The sequence below is a fragment of the Periophthalmus magnuspinnatus genome, chromosome 6 (assembly GCF_009829125.3).
Source record: "Periophthalmus magnuspinnatus isolate fPerMag1 chromosome 6, fPerMag1.2.pri, whole genome shotgun sequence".
Lineage (NCBI taxonomy): Eukaryota > Metazoa > Chordata > Actinopteri > Gobiiformes > Gobiidae > Periophthalmus > Periophthalmus magnuspinnatus.
In genome coordinates this window covers 7878079-7905312 of record NC_047131.1, presented here as the reverse complement: position 1 = coordinate 7905312, position 27234 = coordinate 7878079, and the positions used below count along the sequence as shown (strand labels likewise).

General features: G+C 37.8%; 1 protein-coding gene across 3 annotated transcripts in view; it reads left to right on the top strand.

The window, feature by feature from the left end:
- The window catches only part of LOC117372854 (AP-3 complex subunit beta-2), a 61452-nt gene extending 34274 nt beyond the window's left edge, over nt 1–27178 (top strand). The window contains exons 13-28 of one of the 3 annotated variants that reach the window (XM_055222257.1): nt 678–740; nt 884–1016; nt 1881–1990; nt 2834–3010; nt 4678–4864; nt 5849–5979; nt 15357–15471; nt 16207–16384; nt 16904–17060; nt 17916–18000; nt 19179–19288; nt 20896–21124; nt 21746–21830; nt 22811–22908; nt 23268–23406; nt 24154–27178. In XM_055222257.1, coding sequence (XP_055078232.1) covers nt 678–740; nt 884–1016; nt 1881–1990; nt 2834–3010; nt 4678–4864; nt 5849–5979; nt 15357–15471; nt 16207–16384; nt 16904–17060; nt 17916–18000; nt 19179–19288; nt 20896–21124; nt 21746–21830; nt 22811–22908; nt 23268–23406; nt 24154–24340 — 2184 coding nt within the window. In that variant the 3' untranslated portion in view covers nt 24341–27178. The remainder of the gene's footprint in view (nt 1–677; nt 741–883; nt 1017–1880; nt 1991–2833; nt 3011–4677; nt 4865–5848; nt 5980–15356; nt 15472–16206; nt 16385–16903; nt 17061–17915; nt 18001–19178; nt 19289–20895; nt 21125–21745; nt 21831–22810; nt 22909–23267; nt 23407–24153) is intronic. The other 2 variants (XM_055222258.1, XM_055222256.1) reach the window with 2 other exon arrangements.
- Nucleotides 27179–27234: the final 56 nt, after the last annotated feature.

Sequence of the window (27234 nt, the reverse complement as noted above, 5' to 3'; positions counted from 1 at the left end):
GATTTTTTGTTAAAAAAAAATATATATATACCGGTATATATTTTCAAATGCCATAATGTGGAAGATTTGAATCAAAGCAATACCATCTCCATGGAAACAAGCAGGTGGGAACCCTCCACCAGAAAAGTTACATAGTGCAGAAATCTCAGTGCATTTGTTATTCAGTAAGTAGTGAGTTAACTGTATACATGTCCATTAAATGTCTTGTATTACACAAAATTGACTCTTGTGAACTTAGTGATGTTATCATGCTGTTAACTCCTCAAAAACTTGCCTGGAGTTGTGTTTTGTTTCATTCATTTGTTTGACTAATCCTGCATTATCAGTTACATCTCCAAAGCTCAAAATGCTCTGTTCCACCTTGTGATGTCATGAAGCAGGAGTTTTTACCTTTTGTTCGGAGACTGGCAGGGCTGAAATGATTCGATTTAAGGTGTATGGAGTTTAAAAACACAATGGAGCACTTCCTGTATTACCACATGACATCAGTCATGTGGTAATCAGTGTTTTCTGTTTGAGAGAAGAACTCGGCTTAAATATGCAGGGTTTGTGTGTTAAACATGTGTGAATGAAACAAAACAAAACTCTAAGTATGTTTTTGATGTGGAAACAACATTATAACATAGATAATAAAATAATGTAATATGTGCCCTTTAACTAAATGTGTTGTTTTTCAGCTGGAGGTTCTCACCAATTTGGCAAATGAAACCAACATCTCCACTATTCTCCGAGAGTTTCAGGTAAATGTGACTTCAAACCAAATGTAATGGCCTCAAATCGCTGTGTTGGTCTAGGCCTCAGTGATGACTAAAGCCACAGTAATTCACCATAACAATAATAATAATAATAATAATAATCATGCTGCTCTTTGTGTTGTGTTCAGACGTACATTAAAAGTATGGATAAAGACTTTGTGGCGGCGACTATCCAAGCCATCGGCCGCTGTGCCACAAACATTGGAGAGGTGCGGGACACGTGTCTGAACGGACTGGTGCAGCTGCTGTCCAACAGAGACGGTGAGAGACCAAACATAATGTAGTGTTCTGGTGTAAGGAAACATGCTTCTCCGCAAGGGCTACTGTAGGTCGTAACCCAGGCCAAGACGAGAGCAAAACAACAGCAGTTTCAACTCACTAGAGCCAGTCTCCAAAACAGACTAGAAAGTGACTAACAGAGAACCTCATATCAACTTGTCAGCATAACAACCACGTGCCACATACAAAAGCAGTTACTTTAACAACACATAAACAGATACAAGACCAACAAAAGTCAACTCTGAACAAAACACAAAATATCAGATCATTACAATAATTACAGGGACGTATTATGAAAAATGAACTTTGATGAACTTATAGCCATGTTAAAATGAGTTTCCCCCATTATAAGCTTATTCAGTTGGGGCTGCTAGATTCATTGCAATCAAACTGAAATTTAGACGCATTTAAGTACCATAATTCCTTCCTCCACAAACAGCAAAATATTCTGCATAAAAACTGACAGTATACAACAGCATTTCTAGGCTTTTTTGGTGGAGGGTCAGGCACCAGCTTGTTTTTGTGGAGATGGTATTGCATTCTTTTTGTGAGCGGGGTCACCCCTTCACAGATCTGACCTGTAACCTGGCCTTTTGGCACCATCTGCTTGTCACCATATTGACAGACAAGTTTCATGCTGTTGAAAAGTTCTAGGCAAGCAAATAACATCTCACCACCATCTAAGTTACATAGTGCTCCTTTAATAATAATAGTATTGTATTGTGATTTCAGTGTTAGCAGGAACATATTGTTGTAAATGGAAAAAAAGAAGTCAAACGTTTTTAATTATATACTGGTGAAATGTGTACAATAGTGTGACCTGTATTTTCTTCCCTGGTGTTTCAGAGCTGGTGGTGGCCGAATCTGTGGTGGTGATAAAGAAACTGCTCCAGATGCAGCCGGAGAAACACAGTGACATCATCAAACACATGGCCAAACTCATCGACAACATACAGGTCGAACACATGCATTATAGGCTTAAGTGTTATTAGCCAACTGCACTAAAGCTGGATGGTTTTTATTATGGCTACAACATTTACACATAGGGCACATCAAGACTGGGACTAAACTAGGACTAAATTCAGAATTAAACCTGAAATATACCAGGACTAAATCAGAACAAAACAGGGCCAAACAAGTCTACATCTGGACTAAACCGGGCTCAAACCAGGACCATAATTTAACTCAACGTTGTATTTTGAGGGATTCACACATGTTTGAATAACCCAGTGTTGTTAGGAAGTCGTTTTAGATCAATATTGCAGGGTTTACTCTATTAATTGATCAATGGGGTCTTTGGAGGTGAAAACTTGTTATTTGACTAATCATTTTATTTAGATTTTAAGAGGAGGTGAAAACTTTTGTTATTTGACTAATCATTTTATTTAGATTTTAAGAATTTATATGAAACAACAGAAAGAAGTTAGTGACTTAGTGAGCTGAAGATTTGTATATATATTTTATATGTAAAAAGGCAGATTAAACTATCAATACATTGTTTCCTAGTGCTTTTTTCTGCATAAATAGTTGTTTTTTGCATGAACCCCTGCAGGTGTGGTCTTGTGAGTGCAGTTTGGGTCAAATACATAGAGATGCATAATAGTTTTGAGAGCTTTTGACACGCCCCCTTTTTAGTTGACTAATTGAATCGCAGGACATGTCTTTAGCTGAACAAGAATGTCTTTAGTGAACGACAACCCTATAGAACATAAAATAATGATCAATTATTATTACAAAATATCAGAAAAAGTCTGTTTTGTCTTCTTTAATGACACAGGTTTTCCACTCTTGTGCTGCAGGTGCCGATGGCAAGGGCGAGTATCCTGTGGCTGATTGGGGAATACTGTGAACACGTCCCAAAGATCGCTCCCGACGTCTTGAGGAAAATGGCCAAGTCTTTCACAAATGAAGAGGACATCGTCAAACTACAGATCCTCAACCTGGCAGCGAAACTCTACCTCACGAACTCCAAACAGGTCAGTTATACGGCCTATGTTATGGTGGTCTTATATATGTCAACAGTTGGGGAAATTTGTACTTTTAATATTAAAGTACTAAGCTATAGAAGAAATACTCCCTAACATGTAAAAGTTTTAGGGTGAATTTCACTGTTTTCTGTTTCTCATTCTGATCTTAGAATGTTTGTTTTAACTTGCTCTACATGATCCTGGTGTTTCAGTTCAATATTTTGTTTGTAAATCAAGATATGAACATTAAAATGTACTTTGTAAGCTTGAAACCATGTTAGAATATTGTCATTGTTACGACCCAGCTCATGTGGGGGAAGGGAGGTAACAAAAAAGAAATCCAAGATGGTAAAATGGTAAAATAAAGTAATTTAATTAACAGGTGTGTAGGGGTGAACTAAACAAAAGGCAACTAAACATACATAAACAAAGGTACTTTGCAAAGAATTAAGCCAAAGTAAATAAGGGTAAAGTAACTAAACACACATTTTACAATAACAAAATCTTGCGCACGGAGAAACACAGTCAGAACTGACGATCAAAGTGTCTCTTAAACAAAAGCCACTACCCCCGGTAGTGACTTTATGAACGAGATACACAAACAGAGGCATACTGGCCACTCCAGGCCAGCAGCCACGAGCAGGTGTCCCCAGTCTCCTAAAAAATGGAGAGGGAGGCGGCTAGAGGTGGGCGAGGCTGAAAATGGTCATCCAATCATGGCCCAGGAACCCAGCAGCCAGGTTTAAGGGGAAGAGGAGACTTGGGGAGCACACATACAGTAAACAAAATACATAAATACAAACAACAACACAAACTTAAGGCCCAGGGCCGTAACAGTCATCTCTTCCAAAACATACCTGGAGTTGTGTTTTGTTTCATTCTCCCCGTGTTTGAGCAATCCTTTATTGTTAGTCTTTCTACAACCAAACTTTTGTTTAGTAGAGATTGGCATTACCACAGCTGAAATTATCCAAATTATTCTAGTGAAGGTGTATAGCATTTAAAAAAACAGTGGAGCACTTCTTGTATTACCACATAACATCACAAGGTCGAACAGAGTGTTTTTTGAGAGAAGAACAGCCTAAATATTCAGGATTAGTGTGTTAAACATGTGTGAATGAAAACACTCAACAGCATAATATGGGCCCTATAATATAACAGACTAATCAAGTGTCTTCTGTCCCCGCGGATAGTGGGATGGGTAAAAGGGACAAGTATATTCAATGACCTCGCTCCTGAATGGCTTCTTTGGTTTCTATGATACACACGTTCAGAATTACAAATATGGATCTCGGCTTCAAATCACCTGCTATAACTGCTAGCCTGGATTGTCTTCATTTTTGGCTCTCCATCAGTCCACTTCTATATACAGTGTTTGGGTGGTACACGGAAATGCAAATATTTTCCAAGTTGGTCTAAGACAGAATTCATTTGAGGGAGCTGCAATCGCACAACCAACCTGTGAGTGTGTCAATGGATCTGACTACTCTACTATTGATGTTTACGGGAAAGCGCCAAACGTCAGATCAGTGGACAAACAATCTACCAACTGAGCTACTGTTGCTGTTGCTGCAACAGGCAGTTAAAGCTGCTACTGCTAGAACTGCATAGCAGTTGGCAGCATACATACAAAATATAACACATTTATAAACATGAGCCTATTTCATCTTTTCCAGACCAAGCTCCTGACCCAGTATGTTTTGAATTTGGCGAAATACGACCAAAACTACGATATCCGAGACAGAGCACGTTTCATTCGTCAGCTCATCGTCCCTACAGAGAAGAGTGGAGCCCTCAGTAAATATGCCAAGAAACTGTTCCTCGCCCTCAAACCGGCCCCTGTCCTCGAGTCTCCTTTTAAAGGTAATAATTGTTAATATTGTTTTTCTAAATTCATTTGCATAATCATAAAACAGCAGATGTACTTAGGTTTATTACACATGTAAATAAAAAGGATTTGTTGTACAATTCAAAATGCAAATGACCAGACTGGGGACTAGACTCGGGCTGACTAGGGGCTAAGTTATAGGTGCACTATGTAACTTTTCTGGTGGAGGATTTGCCAGCTGCTTGTCTCCATGGAGATGGTTTAGCTTTGAATCAGTTTTGAACAGGAAGTGTATGAATTAATTACTTGTTTTAGATCCAGGTTTACAATGACCAAAATGTAAAATGGTGATCTATATATGTGACAGTTTACTACTACGTCACGATGATTACAATGGAAATAGCAACTTACAAACCAAACTTGGTAATGCGCTCCATGGAGATAGATAAGATTAATGCCATACTGTGGAATATTATGACCAAAGGAACACCATTTCCATCAAAACAAGGAGGTACAAACTCAAATAAGAGTAAGGTTTGTGGCGATGCAAGGGCAGATAAAAACATCCTAAATGGATTTTTTTGGGGGGGCTTTAAAGATACAATCTATAGGTTTATTTTATTTTTATTTTTTTATCAATAGACGTTTAAACCTGCCCCCCTTTCTCTAACTTTTATAGATGGTATTGTTAAATCCTAAACTTCTAAAGTTGAAGTTGAAGTTTGCAAACTCTACTGAGAACTTAAATGTACGGTTTTATTTGCAGGCTGAATAAGTCAGAGTTTGAAATAATAATGCCACTCACACACATGAGATTCAGTGCAATCCACTATCAGTCCAAGATGTGGAGACACTGGTACAGTTGTCTTTTTAAAACATAAATGTTTACTGTTTGTATTGTCACTGTCCTTGTCTGTTTTAAAAAGTAGTCTGGAATAAAGATGAATTGAATTGAATTGATAAACCTGGATCAACTCAAGAGTAATATATTTGCACATATTATCCTCCTGTTCACCCAGATCGAGACCACTTCCAGTTGGGTTCTTTGTCCCATCTGCTGAACGCCAAAGCTGGGGGGTACCAGGAGCTGCCCGACTGGCCCGAGTCCGCCCCCGACCCCTCCGTGCGCAACGTGGAGGTGAAGGAGTCTGTGCGTGCAGTGGGAACAGTAACATACAGAGACACACGGGACCACCCCAAATGTCCCGAACTGAAGAGGGGTGCAAGGGGTGCTCCAGAACGCAGCCTCCAGTCACTCCAGTCCTACTCCAATATAACATTATCCCGACCAAAAATCATGCTCCAATGGGCCGCGTTCTCATGACAACGACATTCTAGAATCCCTCTAGTTTAACCTGAGCTGGAGACGGGACAGGACTCTGTGTGGAGTTTAACTGTCAGATGCAGATGTGTTGACCTGGTTTTTGGTTATTAGCTCTGTAATTACTGAGCCTATCCACATGAAACAAAAACTGGCACAGAGTTCATCATCATCTCTGTCAGCACAAATTGAGGATGAAATGGTGCCATTATTCAATCCTAAAGATTTAATTGTTGTCAGTGGAAAGGACTTTAAAGGAACTGTATGTGGCCTGCACTCTTACTGTTTGCCAGTGCCTAAACCTGCAGATAGAGGACACATACAAGTTTTTCTCAGTATATGAACAGGCCATGTCTCATGTGAAAACTCAGAGCCTCCAGAATTCACTCACTGAGCTGCAGAGGCCCCACTAGCACTGATTTATGATTGGCTGCAGGTGCTGGGGTTTAGGTAGTGACTATTTAGATCAGAGAGAGTCCTTTTTAGGTTTAAACCAACTGGATTTCAGTGTTGAAACTGGCAACCCAAATGAGAGACTCATGTGAGGCTCATTCTGTGTATTGAATGGATAATCATCTTGAGAACCAAAACACCAAATTATAACATAAATAAATGAAGCATCATATCCAATGTTTTTGTGAACAAGAATTAATCAACATTATGATTGTTATCGCTAAAAGCTAAATTTGATTTGAACATGTTTACCTGGTATCTGGCAAAACAATTTACATACAGTTCCTTTAAGCCGTAAGATTAATTTAACAAGTTTGAGGAGCTAAAACCAAAAAATAATGATTCAGCAGGTTCAACATTTGTGCATCATCAGTTTGTATATTTCTTTAAAAACAGTGAATCTCCCTCATAGTCACACGGCCCCTCCTCCCTCTGAAACTATGACATCATCAGATTCTAGAATGTGAACGTGACCTATTGACCCACATTGGCATCGCATTGACAAACTGCATCCTATTTGGTTTTGCCGAATGGATGCTCTTTAAATACATACTGTACGCCTCCATCTTGCAGTAGTCAAGGAGGAAAACTAGTCGATAAGTTTAAAATAAAAAATAACAATATTAATCATGATGAACAGCTGCATTCACACTACAACAAAAAGTATCTTATTGGTTCAGACAGGTTTTACATTTTAGTTTTAGTTTAGCTCATTTCTAGGCCAAGGTTAGTCAAAATGAGCAACAACAAAACAGTGCATTTCATTAGTATATTAAAGGTGGACTATGTAACTTTTCTAGTGAGGACTTGGCAGCTGCTTGTCACCATAGAGATGTTATTTCTTTGCCTGGAATATTCTACAGTATGGCATTAAATGCATACAGTTATTCAAGTGAAGGTGTTTTCTTACTGTGAGTGGTGTTGCCTCTTCACAGATCTGACATGTGACTTGGCCTGCCGGTGTCACATCCTTGTCTCCGTGAATAGAATTAGAAATTTTATGCCATATAGTAGAACATTCCAGGCAAAGTAATAACATCTCCATAGACACCCCCACACCTTCAGAAAAGTTACATAGTGCAAAAGAAAAATAAGAAAAATCTTTACAATATAGTTTTGCAGATACTGTGGAAGCTAAACCTTTTTAAAAAACATATTTTTGTTTTGTAAGGGTTAAACAGACAATATATAGTTATTTATTTGGCATCTGGCACTATTTGCAATAAGCTCACAAATGTATTTTTTATATTTTTAAATAAGTAAGAGTTTTTAAAGATTTGGAGACCATTGAAAGACACTGAAAATTACTCTACCCAGAGGAGAACCCAGTAGAGGAAAAACAAGATGGAGATTTATGGATATCCATGGGTCCATAATGATGAAAAATGGTGACCAAGGCTGTAATGATTTGACAGTTTTCAAACACAATATTGTCACTTTTGAATGAGAAAAACTCCACAAAATGTTGCATAAAACAGGAAGCTGAAATTAAAATAAAGTTAAAATAAAGTTAAAATGAAACATATATAGGGCTAAAGTAGGACATATGTGTAATTTTGACATTTAGAAATTAGATAAAATTTGGCATCATTTTTAAGCCCATAGTGTGAATGCAGCCGTAGTGACTAGCCTGTCTGTAGCACCATCTCAATCTCCTCTTTGTCTGAGCCAATCGCACATCAGGGAAAAGCGTTAAATTATGATCATTAAATGTGCTGTACCTGATTTTTACCTTCTTAAAAACTTGAAAAACTAGTTCATTTTAAACGGTTTGCAGTGGTCCAAAGTTACTCTTCGCTTACCTTATGCATTCAAAGCAACTTCATTGTTTACAGAGATGAGTTTATAAGCGCTTTTCAAAACTCTTAGAAACCAAAGCAGAGTTTTGCCTTGAAGGAAATGCTAACAACAACAAGCATGCTAGCGGCACAAATGCACTTCCTGATTCCTGAATGCTTACTTTGACCTCAAGAGCTGCTTATATAATATATCTGTACTGGGGCAAGACAGATGTTGCTCAGATACATGGGAAATAATCAGGTACAGGGCCTTTAAATCAATAATCAATTTTAACCGAAATTCAGATACAGAATTTGCGCATTTCCTCCTTATCCCATCATACTCCTATCATGTGCCATCGGTTCACAGCAAACGTATTTTTATATGTTTTAAGTGCAAAAATCAAAGCTTGAGTTTGTCACAAATTTTGCCAAAAAATGATCCAAAATTTAAGTTCTTTTGTGACCTCAAGGCTTGATTTTGTTGTCATTGGTTTAAATTTGTAATAACAATTTTTTAAACTTTCAGCGCAGTGTTTTAGAACTTCTCAAAGTGTGGTAAAAGTGCCTCTGCTTCATAATACAGTACAAGATAGTATGTTTTTTCAATTTCATTTAGTCCTGCTTTAGGCCCAGTCTAGATTAAACTGGTTTCTGCATTAGTCCTGGTCTAGACCTAGTTTAGTTCATGTTTAGACCTGCTTTAGTATTGGTTTAGTTCAGGGTTAGACTGTGCATTCACACTTCTTCTGGTGGAAGATCAGTTTAGTCCTGATGAAGGCCTTGCTTGGTCCTGTTCTAGTCCTGGTTTAGATCTGGGACGAGTTTGAGTTTTGATGCCTCCTTAGTCCTTGTTTAGACCTGGTTTTGTCTTGGTTGAGAGAAACATTTTGTTCTTGTTCATTCTTGGTTTAATTCATGTTCAGACTAAGGACTTTTGGCCCTAGGTTGAGTCCTGCAATGCATTAAGAAACTGGAAAACATTAGAAATTAGTTTGAACTTTAAGGACCTGATTTCTTAAAAACAAGTTTATTAGAGCTTTTCACAAGTCTCAGAGACCAAATCAGAGTTTTGGCATCACAGTAACACACTGACAACAACTAGCATGATAACCAAGCACTTCCTGAGACTTATTTTGACCCCAAGAGCTGCTGATACAATATATACTGGGGCACCAACTGTGAAAGTTTTTGTCCATTTGAACGCAAAGCAGGTCTTACCAAATACAGTACATTACAGTAGACATTGTGGCCAAAGAAAATTGAAAAAGTATTGATTTTATGCCATTGTACTGTACAGCTTCTCTCAGACTCCTCCCTTTTCTGAGTCCACAGGAAATTGGATTATTTGGTGACGTAATTCAAGTGTGTTAGCGCTAATGAAAATGTTTGCAGTCAATGGAGACAAGAAATTAATCATGGCGGCTTGTTTGTACAGTGGTTTTCAAACGGAGGTGTGCGGACCATGTGTGGTGATGGTTAGGGACTACAGTTTTTATCTTAATATATTTTAATTACACAAAATATTAGTCTTGCATTTGTATAAATAGGATTGTGTTGGTTTAGACTGGATCACGGCTAGTTTAGTCATGAGACAGTCCCGGTTCAGTCCACTTATAGACGCGTTGTAGACCTGGTTTAGTTTGAATTTAGACTTGGCTACTTAGAAAGCCAAATATTTTCTGAGGTAGTAAATGCGATGGGAAATTTTTAGAATTGTTATGTATTGGCTTAGGATATTTCATGCCATTTTAAAAGTGACTCATTTAAATAGACCAACTTACTACAAATGGCTGGCAGTGATGTGAAAATGATGTATTTATATTGTACTTTTGAAGCTGCTGGTCCTATTTACAGTTAGTTTTAAGGTGGTGATTTTTAGCACCATTTTTCCACAGACTGAGGAGGTGATAGACACCAGTGAGGCTCGCATCGGCCTGTTGGGCGACTGGAGAGAGGTGCTCCGTGTGCGACTGCAGTGGATTTGAAACTCTTTTTTATAATCTTTGTTTCACTTCTCTGATCGCTTTTATTATAATCTTTTTAACTTCACTGATCGGAGAGTTGACTCAGACTCTTCCACTGTTTACTTTAGGCTGATTATGTTTAGCAAAAGGACATAATCAGTGATGGAAAGTAACAAAGTGCAAAACTACTGTCCTTAAGTACCATTTTAGGTATCTGTACTTTACTGGTTTAAATTCTATTGTTACTTTTACTTCACTATATCTGAGTGCAGAATATAACATTTCAACTTACAACCATTGCATAGATTCTTAGCTTACACAACCAGTCAACAGTTTGGATGCACTTTTTAAGTTTTTTCATTTATTTTCATGACTTTTTACACTGTAGATTCTCACTGAAGGCATAAACACTATGAATGAAACACATATGGAATTTAACAAACCAAAGATAAAGCCAAAATAACTAAATATTCTGTCAGTGGCACAGAAGGCCAGGGATTTGCAGTGTGAATACTTTGAGGAATTTAAAACTAAAATATAAACATATATATTTAGAGTTATTTAACATTTTTTTCTTTATTAATTCCATATATCTTGCATCATATATTAAAAAAAAATCCAAACTTTTGACTAGTAGTGTAGATTTCAGTAGTGAGTTTAATTCTATTCTGCTGTACAATCCAAGTAAAGCAATACCATCTCCTTATAGACAAAGCAGGTGACAGACCCTCCAACAAAAAAGTTACATAGTGCGCCTTTAAAAAATTGAGAAGCTCCAGATATTTCCCAGCAGCCCTTCTGTTTTTCTCTCTTGTGTGTGGTGCATGAACCGCTGTGCCTTGAACCATGACTCCACCCTTTGTCATTTTCATTTCCTCATCCCCCTCTCCACATTTGGTCCACTTTTGGTCCACTTTTGGTCCACTTTTGGTTCAGATGCCCTGGCACTTTGTCACAGATGAAGACATTCACACTAAATGCCTTTTATGAAGTGCTGTTTGTTTACTGTTTTTCTTTTCTGCAGTTTTGTTACTGAATGAGTTATATTGGAGTAATGCTTTAATGATAGTGGCCTCCTGCAGACACAATATTTATGTTTCATTCTGGACTTTGAGTGTGGATATTTTGAAAGTACAATTACTAGGATTGTCAAATGTGTTCAAAATCAGATATTAATCAATACTAAAACTAGGATCAAAAGTAGATACTCATTTGAGCAGGCATCGATACTAAAACATTCACTTAAATTCACAGGACAGGAATGAACCTTTCCTGAATATCTTTAGAATGATCTTGAGCTGTATCTTTTACAAGTATAAGACACATAGACTAGTATACACGCATGGACCACTATGAACCTACTGGACACTGAGGATTACACAGATATAAGGCCACATGGGAATAGAAAAGAAAGTACTACCATTTAATGTGGAAAATCACATTCTGTTGTCTAAAGAAAGAGTGGTTTTAATTATCATTGTGGTATCAGAATCAGTATTAGGTATCGAGTCTATTTCTTAGTATCAAAATCAAGTTTAAAAAGTTAAATTATTTTTTGGTCGAAACAGCTTCTGAAAGTGGTGCCATTATTTAACCCCAAAGATGTGATTATAGCCATAATAATATGACAAGTTTGTGGATCTGGTCCCAAACAAATATTGATAAGGTTCAACATTTGTGGAGTTTGGATATTTCTTTCAAAAACAGAACATCTCTTATAGAAATGAATGAAATGAAGACGACTTTTCTAGCAGCATACTTTTACTCCTACTTAAGAAATATATTTATTGAAGTAACAGTACTCTTGAGTAAAAGTTGCCGATTGCTTCCTCTTCCCACTGTGAGTAAGTCTAAGTGACAAAAGTTTTTTTGTTGACAATACGAAATGATTTGAACATTTGTGTTTCTTCAGATATAATTTTTCATTTTCTTGGTTTTGAGTCTGTCCAGATTTTGTGCATTATTTAAAGTTTTGTCTTTCAAATCACATTAACATCAAATCATAAATCAGATGTTACACCCCAACAGTTAGTCTTTAAGTAACTCTTGCTTGAGTATTTTCTTAGACCGCTCCCTTGCACTTCTACCTGAGTGCTTAATATTAATTTCAACTAACATTACTCTTACTTGAATACTATTTTCTACTCTACCCACCTCTGCTAATGACAATACTATTTTGAATTGTAAAAACTCCTCAAAATGGCACCTATAACACGAAGACCCTCAGAATGTTCTACTTTTCAATCTCTCTCCACCGCTCTGGAGGAGGCCACTGTCTTTAATCCTCATTTTGCTAACAGATATAATCTCGGGTGTTTGTCTTGTCTCTGTAACCTCTTGAACTGTTCTCACGTCTTGTTTTAGCCCCTTTTTTCAAGTGTTCTTCCTCCTGAATTTTAAACTATCTCCCTTTCTTTTCCTCCCATCCATCATCCCTCTTCTGTTTTTTCTTTTCATCGTCTTTGCCAGGTTTTTGCGCTGCTCGAAAGGGTCACTACATTAACGAGTGTGAGTCAGTTATAGCTGCAATAATTAAAGGGCCCATATTACGCAATTTTCCGATCTGTGTTACAATGTTGTTTCCTCGTCACAAACAAACCTGGAGTTGTGTTTTGTTTCATTCTCACATGTTTAACACACAAACCCTGCAGTGTTTAGTTCTTTTCTCAAACAGAAAATACTCTGTTCCACCTTGTGATGTCTTGTGGTGTCGACAGTTGCTCAGTTGGCCAACCTTCGGACCAGTTTGTTCACTGATCCCTGTTGTATGAATGTGTTCGTGAATGGGTGAGTGGTTCCTTGATGTAAAGCACTTTGAGCCTTGAAGGTGGAAAAGCGCTATATAAAAATGTGACCATGGTAATACAGGAAGATCTACTGCACAAAAGGTAAAAGGAGCTGTTAACTTGAAAAGTACCGCTTCATGACATCACAAGGTGGAACAGAGCATTTTGAACTTTGAGGGATGTAGACAGAATAATAATAAAAGGTTATGCAAACATGTGTAAATGAAACAAAACACAACAATAGGTAGGTATTTGATGAGGTAACCACATTATAACATGACTTAAAGCTCATAAGAGTCAATTTTGTGTAATATAGGACCTTTAACAAAATTGCAGTCCCATTTTACTACAAACTCTAGCAGCAAACCCAATAAATGCTTTCTTGACTCCTGCATAATACTGTAGTAATCGTTATGTTGCGCCTAAGCTAAGCCGAAGCAATACCCAAAAACCTAGCCTGTTTTATTTTGGACAAACCATTAAAGAAGTGAATATTTTTAAGAAACTGGGGTTAACTTCAATGTTTTTAATACATATTTTTTTGGCTACTCTCAATAGCTTGTATATTGTATTCATGGGTCTCAGCTTTCCCATTCAAAAGATATAATATTTCATTTTGTTAATCGTTACAGCAACGGTCCTAATTTATTTTGCATAATTCTGAAATCCATGAATACTGAGCTTGAGTGAGTTGTCAAGAAAGCAAGGAGGCAACCACTATTTCTTAAAAAATCGTCACTTCTCTTAAAGGGACAGTGCAGTATTTTGTAAATGGGGTGCTGTTAGATGCGTTTGGCTAACTATGGTATTTTCTAGAAGCAGGATAAGCAGACAGGAGCAATGTAGCCTGAAGCAATGTGAAAATATATGACAAATTTCTACACTATTTAAAGCACTACACTTAACAGCACTGCAAGGTCAATCTGAATGCGATATGCGTATGTTGCTAGGAAACTGGCAATTTGATTTTAACAACATTATTTTGACATACTTGTAAAGATAGTAGTTTCAAAGCTAAACATGTACATAAGTATTTTCTCTACTAGCTCAGTAACAGCCAAACTGGTTGTTTATTTTTTTAACACAAGGGCTACTGTAGGCTGCAACCAACACCAAAACAAACCAAAACAAGAGCAAAACAACAGCGGTCTCAACTCACCAGAGCCAGTCTCCAAAACAGACCAGTGACTGACCAATAAAACCTCACATCAGTATGTCGACATAGCAACCAAGTGTCACATGCAACAATAACAACATAACATTATCATTAACAATAACACATAAACAGCTAAACACAAAATATCAGATCATTACAATATCATGGCGATAAGTTGTTCAGCTGCCCCCTACTGGACATTGTGATGATTCATTAAAACTAATTATTTCTACAATTATTATCACTATTGTAATTTCTCACCTTCAGTTAGTTTACAGAATAATCCCCAACTCTCTCAAATACAGACATCACTTAAAATTTGTTGGGCAGAGTTTCTCCGTGTGGCGTTAAAGTTATGTATCTCAGTGCAGATAATAATAATAATTGCTTACACTTGTAATGCACTTTTCAAAGCCTGGGGCAGATTGACGGAAGCGAGGCTGCCAGTCTGCGCCATCGGCCAAGTTACTTTTCAAATCTGTGGAGATGCAAGCTCACGCAATCAAACATTCATCTGATTTCAAGTCATTTTTCTTGCAATAAAAACAGCAGTAATAGTAAAGGGTAGACAGATAAGTTTGATGTCAAATCTGAAAACATTCCAGACAAAGCAATAAGATTTGTATAGAGACAAGCTGATGGCAGACTCCCCGCCAGAAAAGTTACACAGTACACCTTTAAAATAATGCCATATGCTTAGGTTAGCTGTAGCTGCAACAAGACGCAGGGAGAACTTGCACAATCTGTATAAAAAACACCAACCAGAGACTAAAATGGCTACTTTTCCACATTGTTCCAGCCTGCTGCGCCAAACAAGTATCTAACAGACCAACTTTTACAAAATTCCCTAATCTAGACTCCATTTCTCCCTCTGGTCATGAAAGCTTAACCTGATGCTAAACTACATTGGCCGAGCTCCCTGTTAGTTTTCTATGGCTTGGTTTGGCTGTGCGTGTGTTGCCCAGTTAGAGAAATTCATAGCCGTGCTGCTGTTACCTGCCCAAAAAAGACAAACTATGTAAAAAATAAATGCGCATGGTTGTGTAAAATGTGCTTGTTTTGATAGGTTCCTGAATGGTCCAAATGCAGTGCTCGGGAGAAGAGGAAGGAGAAGAAAGTGGAGAAGCCATTTTACTCCGATTCAGAGGGAGAGTCCGGGCCCACAGAGTCAGCTGACAGCGGTAACCATGGATACGGGATTTAGCGTTGACAGTGGACATGATGGCCAAGTTGTTATGTATGTTTTAATGTGGTGTTTGGACGATTGTCCAATCAGAAAGTCTCCGATGAATTTCCATGACTGAAACCAGTTGCATGGTTTAAACCTAAAAAGACACTCTCTGACCTGAATTGCTACCTAAACCCCAGCACCTGCAGCCAATCATGAGTCAGTGCTAGTGCAGCCTCTACAGCTCAGTGAGTGAATGCTGGAGGTTCTGAGCTTTTTTTATTGATCTTATATAATCAGGGGAGTCCTTACCCCAGAGCTGAGCCTTTTTTACCTTAGAGGTAGGGGAAACCGGAGCACCTGGAGGAAACCTACACAACCACAGGCCGTACATTCAAACTCCGCATGGAAAGGCCTCACGCCGCCCAGGAGTTGAACCCAGGACATTCTTGCTGTGAGGCGAAAGTGCAACCACTGGGTGTTCACATGAGACATGGCCTGTCCATATACTGAGAATGAGTAAAACTTGTATGTGTCCTTTATCTGCAGGTTTAGACTCTAGCAGGGGTCAAAGTTCATTCTGAAACATGTTCTTCACTGTACATTATAGATGTTATTAATACGCCTGTAATTAAGTGTTGCCAATTTAGGAAACATTTGAATTTAAAAAGTACAATATATTTAGTAATGACTATTCAGATTATAATTCTGCTCATATATTTATTATTTGTCCTCGTTTTGTCCCCAGAGTCGGACAGTGGCAGTGGCTCAGAGAGTGCCAGTGGGTCTGAGGAGAGTGGATCGGGATCAGAGAGTGATGAAGAGGAGAGTGATGAAGGCTCGGATGAAGAGGAGGAAGAAGAGGAGCCCAAACTCACCAAGAAGAAAATGCAGGAAGTGAAAAAACCTGTACACCAGAGTGAGAGGTAACAGTGTATACAACGTTGAGTGTGAAAATCACTTTTGGGAAGTAACTATGTCATCCATCCATGTTTGAGTAATCTTGCAATCTCTCCTGGGCCCTTTTCGTACCCTCCGTACTCTATTTCAGTCAAGTGCGTTCAATGAAAATGTGTGCATTTTTGCATTTCTTATAAATATCCACACTACAGAGATGTCTGTGTAATCACTGAGTCGTTTGCATAGGTTCCATAGCAAAAGAAAATTCTATTCTGTCAAATGGACAAACGTTTTACTGCTCATCCAAGCTGCTTCTTCAGTTCTGGTCAGATTACTAGTGGACACTGCCTTATATCTGCCTGAAGCAATTAGCTAACTACGGTACACTGAAACTAACACATAACAGAATAACAGAAACTGTTGATCAGGCTTCAGTTTATGTATAAGTAAAAGTTGTATTATCTATTCTTCTGGTCTCTACACATGTACACAATGTAACTCACTAGAAATTAAATATTTTTGCTTTGTTTAATTGTTTTTTTCAGTGAGCAGAGCAGTGAGGAGGAGAGGAAACCACAGAGAAAACCAAAAAGCAGAAAGATGAGTGAGTCAGAGTCAGAGTCAGAGGAGAGTGAGTCTGAGTCTGACGAGTCTGAGTCCGATGAGTCTGAGTCTGAGCCAGAGACCAGGAAGAAAAAGAAGGTGAGTGCTCTGTGATTATTTCATTTGGCACATTTTTAATTTAACTTGTTTATCTGCTGTAGCCACACATATTGCTAAACTGAAATGTATTAACTAGTTCATTTAAAACGATTTGCTGTGGTCCAAAGTTGATAATTTCCTAACACAATCTCAGCATCCTAATTATTCATTGCAATAAGTTTATAATCACATTTCACAACTTTCAGAGACCAGAGCAGAGTTTTTCCATTTCGGTAATGCTATATGCACAACTAGCATGCTAACATTGCACCAGCCCTACTTAAAGATTTTCTCTGGGGATAAAATGCTGTATTATTAAATGCCGACGCAGCACGTCTGTCTCAGTTACTGACACAATATATCTGTACTCTAGCAAAGCAAATACTTCAGATACTCAAATACATAAAAGAAAGATTAGGACAGTCACTAAGTTTAATGTAACAGAAATGGGATATTGTGCATTAAAACATACCTAATCTTTGTTCAATTAAGTGTAGTAATTAGGGTCAGTTATATTTAAAGAAATACACTGCATTTTTAAGGTTTCTTTGACAACGATTCAACAGACGTATGAGGTCATAGAAGCCAGCGATGACCCGGTCGTGTTTTTGGACGACTTGAGAGAGGTGCTCTGTGTGAGACTGCAGTGGATTTTAACACTACAAAACTACCTTATATTTTGTTTCTTTGACTTAAAACACTTAATATTCTGCCTGCTGTATTCTTCATGCACACAACGTCTTTCCTCAAACTTACTTATTTCTGTTTTGTCTTGTGACTGACGTTGGTCCATTTTTATGACAGCTGATTGCATTAACAATGTTTTTACATGCATTGTCTTAAATCTAATTTCAGGTTGAGTCAAAGCCTTCAAAACCAGTAAAAAAAGAAACAAAGAAGGAAAGTAAAAAAGAGATGTCTCTGCTCGACCTGGACGACTGTGAGTTTTGTTCCTCATCTTTATTTCAAACTATCGGCAGAGGGGCTGTAGTCGAAACTCTTAATCAACAAAAACAGATCTCCTGTGATTAGCCAATTAAAGGGAGCGTAGCAAAAACTCTCAAAACTTTTTACTATATATGATCTGCCAGTGTATCTGACCCAAACAGCACTCCCAAGACTACACCTGCACAGGAATTAATGCAAAAACAACTATTTATGTAGAAAAGAGGGGCGACTGGTAGCTCAGTTGTTGAGTGCTCGTCCACTGACCCAACTGATTCCAACTCCCACAAATGAATGCTGTTGTTGTGTCTTTGGGTAAGACACAACCCTCCTTGCCCCCAGTGTCTGTGTACACTGGTGTGTGAGTGTGAAAGGGTGAGTGGTTCCTTGATGTAAAGCTCTTGGAGTGCCTTCAAGGTGTGTGTATTGATATGCAAGAAACGATAGATTAACCTTCCATGTTGTCCCATATATAAAAAATTCTACAATGTGATTTCCTGGATTCTTTCCCCCCATTCTTGTCTCTTATAGTTGAAGTGTACCTATGATAAAAAGAGACCTCTCTCATCTTTTTAAGTGGGAGAACTAATTGGTGTCTGACTAAATACTTTTTTGCCCCACTGTAAATCCTTATAGTAAAAATAAAATGATTAGTAGACTAATACAAATTGTGGTTAAGTAAGACTTCATCCTAGCTTCCTAATTATTCCCTGTGATGAGTTTAAAAGTGCTATTCAAAATGTTCAACTTTTTTTTAACGATAATACTAACAACCAGCATGCAACGTTACCAGTGTGCCAGTTTTATGTGGAACTGGGCAGCTTTTTAAGAGATGTCACAGGTTTGGCCAAGATATTTGGACATATTTTCCAAGGAAATTGTGTTAATTTTATAATAATCCTAATGGAAGTTTTGAATTTCAGTGACACATATTTAAAGCCAGAGGAGGCGATGAGGGGGTGGGTCACCAGATAAGCTCTACTTTTATGGAAAACACACCTGTAGGTTCTGCAGGTTTAGGGCAACACACTAGTGTTACTTCCTGGTTCATGGACGATAAAAATGCTTTATAATTAGATGCAGGCAGCACACAGTGGACTTATTTTGCCATAACATAGCTAAAGTATTATTATTATTGTTATATTAACCCATGTATACATATTTGTTTTGCAGTCGAGCCGGCCCACTCTCCACAGGTGACCCCAGTGAACGCGTTTATGTCCAACAGCCTCGTCACTGACCTGGAGGGGCTGTCCCTGTCTGACGACGTCCTCGCGCCTGCAGTAAGAAGCTTCATTCATAATATTAGAATGATGACACTCAAATATCGATGCATAGTAGTAGTAGTAGTAGTAGTAGTAGTAGTAGTAGTAGTAGTAGTAGTAGTAGTTGTTGTTGTTGTTGTTGTTGTTGTTGTTGTTGTTGTTGTTGTAGTAGCCAGGCGAGTCAACAGGGGGGTCAAAGGGATTTGTTGTCCCGGGCCTTAGGGGCCCAGAATTAGAACCTCTGCCTTTTAATTTATATTAGAGGGGGGCCCATGTGAGACTTCATGCCTCCAAATTTCTGTTCACGAGCCTGGTAGCAGTAGTAGTAGTAGTAGTAGCAGCACCATCTGTTGTAGTAGTTGGTTAAAGTAGTTATTTGCAGCTTTGAATGAATAAAAACTTGTGGATTTTTTCTTTTTTCTTCCTTTTCCATTGCTGTGGCGTTGACAGGAATACATTGTACAGTATTTCCTTATCCATTCTCACTTAAAAAGGACCAAATGTTTTCCTACAAAGTACATTCACCTGTACACATCAAGCTGCTGAGACCCCAATACTTGCTTTGTTCATTTAGATTGGTTGATATAAAATGTAATACCTCAGAACAAGAGGGAATGAACAGAACTGGTGTATTTTATGGTGCGTTTAAGTTGTCCTCGGAGGTTGGATCCGAGTTGCGACAACTGGAACACCCTGAGAGCTTGGAATGTCTACTCAGAATGTCAGAGAATATTTCAGAGCCTGAGCTAGAAAATCCAACGTGGCTGTACCCTGCTTTTGGTGACAGTTAAAAATGGGACAGTTAAAATATTGATCGCAGCCTACTTATTTATTTTTCCTTCAATTGCTTTCCACCTGCTTGTGTGAACCTGCTCCTAAATGTGCTGTTATGCTCATGCTAATATTGCTAATATGTACACAGGGGCGGCACCAGATATTTTTGGCTATGTGGGTTCTAAGTTCTTCAATGGGGGCGCTCACTTAACATTAATTTAGAGTCTTATATGTATGTGAGAACCTCCACCTCCTCCTACCATGTTTACTTCACTGTTTCAAGTTTAAATGTTATGTTAAATGTTAGCTCCTGTAGTGATTTATGAAAACTAACATGGTTTGTTGTCTCATTTTGAGGACTCTGTGGTTACCATTTGAACATTTTTAGTTGCGACTGAATGTGCTATGAAAGTTCCCCCTGGTGCCGCCCCTTTGTGTACACGGAGCTAGTGACAACAAAAGCAAAAATTCACTTTCAAACACTGCTTTATAACCTGTTAATCTAGTGATGCCTGGATTACTAAATTTACTGACTAGCACTTTTTTTGTTTTTATTACTTGATAACATACTTGTCATTGTTTTTCTGATTTGACAACCAGAATGCGCATCTGATTTTTTACTCTGAGATTATGTCATTCCGAGTTCTGACCTTCGAGGGCGACGTAGCATTAAGCTTGAGGAAGTTGTTGCCTATTTGTAATGCAGGCTGTAGCTAAACCTGAGGTATTGTTATACAAGTAGTGCCCTTTCCCTTCACACACCCTTCACAATGTCCCTGAAGTATCTGCCTCATCATGATGGCTGTGTGTAAATAAATAAACAAAATAAAAATGTCTTTGTATTTTTTCAGACTATTTCTCCTTCGAGCTCCATGAAAACGTTTGAGTTGCTGCACAGAATCACAGGGGAGGGTTTGTCGGTGGAGTACTGCTTTAGCCGACAGCCCTTTAGCCCTGATGCTAACATGGTCGCAGTTCAGATCCATTTCACAAACAACTCCTCGTCTGACGTGTCCAACCTGCATGTGGAGGACGCTAAGCTCCAGTCCGGCATGAGAGTCAAGGAGTTCCCCGAGATCGGTGAGGAATACATGGGGAATGTTATGACGTTGTTTCCACATCAAAAACATGCCTGAAGAGGTTTTAAATGTCATTCATGCATGTTTGAATAATCTAGCGATCACTCCTCGGCTTATTCGAACCTTCCTTATGATTAGCAGTAAACTACTGTCCAAAACTATGCCTACATCGCCCATGCTCCCACATGACAATTTTCCATAAAATATACAAAAGCAGGATATAAAATAATACACTACAACATCACAACATCACTGCAAGATTAATCACATCATTACCTCCACAAACAACTAAATCTCCTGTCTTATCTTGCAAAAAACAGCAAACCCTGTAGTGTAGGTCTTTACAAACATGTTCTGAGATGTGATTGTACTTGTTTGTCAGTTCATATTTCAGTCTTTTTGTTAATTTTTCTGGATGCGTTTAAAATGTGAACTTTGAGCAGAATCCTATTTTTTCCCAAATGGTTCAGCCCTAGTTGTTCAGGCTTGGTTCATTTTCTCAGAAAGGGCTGTGGCTAAGTTCCCATTTAACTGGATATATTGTCCTTTGTTTAATTGTGGTACATTTGTGTGTATTTGTCCCTTGTTTAAATGTTATAAATTCCTGTGTTTCTTTGTGCAGAGGTGCTCGCCGCTGGAGACACGACCACAGCTGTGATGGGGATCGACTTCTGTGACTCAACTCAAGCAGCAAACTTCCAGCTCTGGTGAGAGAAGCATTTATGACCAAAGAACAGGAGACAATGGAATGACATAGTTATAAAGGAAAACGAGAAGAAAACAGGATAAGTGTATAAAAAAGTGTACTGAATGTGTGTATACACTATATATATATATATATATATATATATATATATATATATATATATATATATATATATATATATATATATATATATATATATATATATATATATATATATATATATATATATATATATATATATATATATATATATATATATATATATATATATATATACACACACACACACAGACTATGCTCATGCCAGACACATGACCTGGTAATACAAATCTAATCATGATCTCACTCCTGTGATTATCTGCCATTTTGGTGATTCATACATTTTTGCAGTGCAGCTTAATGCTCAAACAACGAACCAATCCACCTATTGGTCAGTCTCAGCAATGCAGCAGGTGGATTGAACCAATTGCAATGAAGTGTGTTCTCTCAAAGGATGTAGATGACATTAGTTACCTCTCCATAGTAACATAAAGATACTAAGTGTGCAAGAATAGTGATAAAAATCAAAATCGTGATCTGGCTTCAATAAAATCTTTTCATGTAAACTCCAAAGAAATGTGTATAAACTACTGAAATCTCAGAACAGTCCTTATTTTTACTCTGAACTGTGGTGCAGGCATTTATACAATAACAAATTCATCTTATAGAAAAGTACAGCTGTAGTTTAAAACACACATTTGGCCTTGTTGCAGGGAGTATCCATAAAATTATAATGATTAGCATTTGTAAGTAGCATACAGGTCACATATAATGGACTAAGAAATCTTTAAATGCTTGATAGTTGGCTGTCACCTGACCCTTTTTGTTCATTCTTTACATCATTTTGTCTAATTCCTTCATAAAATATAGAATAGATAACCTTATGTCCTATCAGTTATATGAAATAAATACATGTTATATTAGTGTATTTTGTCTTTTCAGCACAAACTCCAAGAAATTCTTTGTGACGATCCAACCGCCGGTGGGAGAGCTGATGAGGCCTGTGTTTATGACAGAGAACGAGTTTAAAAAGGAACAAGGTAAAGACCAGAGACAGAGGGGAAAGTGTAAGGCTTTTCTCCTCTGAATCTTCTGTTACCATCAGTGCTACACCAATACATCTGTGCATGGGACAATATTGCCATTTTGTGCCACAATTATCATGGCCAGAATAATTGTGATTAATGACACAATAATTAATAACATTGCTGATGATTTAAAATGTTATAGACATGGCTGTGTTACTAGCACTTTCACCTCACAGGTTCTATCTGCAGGTTAAGGCTCTGGCAACTCAGGTTCAGTTGTGATTGTAGCAGTAAGAGGCAGGCTTCATACGGCTCCTTTAAACTCCATCACAATGTGGATCTACTGAATATCATGGTGTTTTCCTCCACAGGTCAGCTGATGGGCATGAATGAGATCTCAGAGAAACTGACGCTGGATTCAAACTGTCGGAACGAACACTCCATCGTCCAGAGAGTGACGACCGCTGCCAACCTGAGCCGCGTGCCTTGTGGCTCCGACAACGAGTGCAGGTCAGAGGAGCATTAAAGTGCATATGATGTGATGGTTTTATGTTTTTATAATTATTACTGTATGGTTTGGTGGGATAGGTAAATATTTATCATAACTTTACAGTTTGTTTGTGTAAAAAAGTGTTGAGAAGGAAAATACCTCATCTATGTCTATGACGGAATGTTCAGCAGTTACCATGGTGACACACACAATAAACCCAGCCTGATAAGATTTAAAATTGCCTAAAAACTCCAGAAAAGACAAAATGGATTTAAACATCCCATTTTCAGGAGCCTGTGATCAATACAAATGTTCATGATCCTGATTAGGAGTTTGATTTTCAACAAGAACAGTGAGTGTGACTAACTGAAAAACGGTTGGATACTGTTAGCTAGATTTTGACTTTAATGTAATTTTAAAGGGATTTTTTTACGAGCACCAATCAGCTCATCTGTTGTAGTTAAAACTAAGTCCATTCTTTAAGGTCAGATTGTGATAAAACAAAGATTACATTAAACCTAATTTGAGTAACAGAGCTTCAGACAGGACAGTGCCTCTAGTTAGCTTCACACCCTAGGCAATGTTGATGACATCAGCTACAAGGTATCAATAAAACTACTGTATATTGTAATACTTTTATTATAACTTTTTTAAGCATATTATTGTCCAGAAGAAATGTGTAAAATCCCATACACTAACTAATAATTTTGACACTGTTTTCTTATTCTTATTCCATATTTCTGATCTTTGCTTTGGCTAACCTTCAGTCCTCCTGTTCCTCCTCCTGAATTTCCTGTTCACAGATTCGCCGCTCGAACCGTCACCAGCAACAGCCTGGTCCTGGTCACTGTGGCGACCAAACCGGAAGGAGCAGCGCAGCTTACAGTCAACTGTGACAAAATGTTGATCGGTACGATGTTGGTGAAAGAAATCCTGCAAGGTCTGACACAGTGAAGCGTCCCGGGATAGTAACTGCGCCCCCTGTCTGCAACTTTGGACATGTACTGCTCCACTGCACCTGTAGCATTATATTTATTTATTTATTTTAGCGAGAAAGACAACAAGGCTTAGCTTATATGTCATAAATCAAATGTTTGGGTTTCAAGAATGATTTTTTTTTTTTTTTTATCACAGTAGCTTTAGAAAGTGGTGACATTATTCAGCCCCAAAGACATGATTGTTTAAACTATAAGATTAATATGACAAGTTTCTGGAACAATCCCAAACAAATAATGACAAGATTTCTTTCAAAAACACTGATTCTCCCATAGAGTTTTATAGGCCCCGCCCTCCATCTGAAACTATGACATCATCAAATTCTATAACATTATTGCAATCTACTGATTCTTTGCAGTGACATCACACTGGGGGTGTTCTACTTGTATCTCTATGGAGGAATGTTCAGCAGTTACCATGACACAATGCACAAACACTGCCAACAAGTTTTAATGTGAAATGCATGCAACACATTTTCAGGAGCCTGTGATCAATACAAGTGTTCATAGTCCTGTTTAGGTGTTTTTCAACAAAAAGGTGAGAGTGACTAACGGAAAAACTGTTGGCTAATGCTAGCTTGCTTGTGACTATAATTTTATATGTAAGAGACTTGTTTAAGTGCACAAACCAGCTCACCTGTTATAGTTCTAGCTTTCTGGTCAGATTGTGATAAAATAAGACTCAGATTAAAGTCTAACAACTTCAGACAGAGCAGTGCCTCATGTTAGCGTCATACCCCCAGGGAAAGTTGATGAAATCAGCTGCAATGTGTCAGTAAGAAAAACAGTAGGGTGGAATAGGCCTAAATCCCTTTTTTTTCTTTCTTTTTTTCTCTTTTCCTGAAATAGATTTTGAAAAGGGTGTTTTGGTTAATTCACCTACAGTAACGACTCCAAGCACTGGACATATGGCTCAGGTTGTGTCGTCTTAAAATGCTAACAATTAATTGAACTAAACAAAACAACCAAAACTAAGCACAAAACATGCTTTTTCACAACACACACACAGGTCTATATCAAAGTCGACATAAATGGCACTGTACCTGATTTTTACTGCCTCACAAACGTGAAAAACAGAACTAGTTCATTTGAAACATTTTGCAGTGGTCCAAAGTTATTCCTCATTTTATTCCTCAAGTTTATAAGCGCTTTTCACAACTTTCAGAGACCAGAGTGGAGTTTTGCTGTGCTCTGTATAATTAGATGCAGACCGCGCACATTGAACTTATTTTGACCCTGCGGATAAGACAAACAGTGGCAAAAAAATCTGGTACAGACCCTTTAAATAATTTACATAGTAGTAAGTATATTTTTGGACATATCACCATAGTTATTTTTCAAAACCCAATGTAATTTCAATGTAGCATGGAGCGAAAAACATCAGATTCAACCTTATTCACTTGCCTTTAGCCTTTAGCTTACACATTTTTTGCACACTTCCCCAAAAGGGCAGGACAGGAGGGTGCTTCAAATCTTGTACAAAAGTTGCTCTATATGTAAAAAGTACTACAAGTGTGGTGTGTGCATGAATGTGTGTCTGAGAATATAAAATCAATATTGTCCACAAAACCCAAGCCTACAAAACAGATACTGTTATGAATTCATTTTCATTTTTTCTTGTCTTTTAAATGGCCTTTTTATGTTTAAAGCCAAGCATCACCTGGCAGCTTCTGTTTTTGTTACAAACCTTAATGTGTTGAATGTTTTTGAATGTAATCTGTAATTTATTTATTTTTATTAAAATTGTACCGGCTAGTCTATCCTTCAAAACCAAAGAGCAGTTACTTTTCTAAATGTGTATGAGGTTGGGATTTTGAAGTATTTACAATTAATTTAAAGTTATGAAAAAAACTGATTAGTTAAAGATGCACTATGTAACTTTTCTGGTGGAGACATCGCCACATGCTTGACTCCATGGAGATGCCATTACTTTGCCTGGAATGTTCCACAGTAGGGCATGAAACTGATTTACCTGGCATTTATTCAATAATTTAAACACACTCAAAAATACTTTAAAAGACACTATGAGCAGGGTCGCCTCTCCACAGATCTGACCTCTTGTGTTGACATGTCTTCCTGCCTGGACACTGGAGATGGTAGAGGCCGAGGAAAGTGAAGGGGATGATGCGCAGGTAAACTCAAGCGGTGAGGTAGATGGGAGTGCAGTTAGGTCTTCCAGGCTGAATTTATACTACCTCCATTTCTACTATTTAGCCAGAAATAGACTAAATTGCACAGTTGCTTCCCTCTCCACAAACCTGACTCTTACTTGTTCCGGAGAAGGGCTTGTTTCCATGGAGATATTCTTTTGGTTAAAATATTCCACAGTATGGCATCTCTATCTCCATGTTGAATTTTATGTAGTATGGTTTTAGCTTTCTATTTCCATGAAATTAAGCAGGTGACGTGCCACCTCAAGAAAGTTGCATACTGTACCTTTAAAATTGAAACTTAAAATTATTCACTTGTTTTTGGATTCATTTCTTAATTCAAATTTTATGTATCTTTATACACACAGTTTGCAAAGTTTGAAGACCGTTACCTGATTGTAAGTGTTGTAATTTGGTTTTGAAGGGTTGCACATAACCAAAGCATTACATTACTGTTAAGATATCAGGTCAGAGGTCAATTAGACAAACACTAGTTAATTTCACATACAATAGAACTCATAGTCACTGCAGTACAGGGTTTATGAATGTACAAACTCCTCCCATCAGTCTGTGGGCTCCTCCTCTGTGTGTGAACTGTGCTCCTGAAGTAGTCTATTTATTATACAAATAAAGTTATTCAAAAGCCAGATTGTGATCTTGGTTTGGCTTTTTTAAGTTCAATTCTCTGCATCCTCTCCTCTCA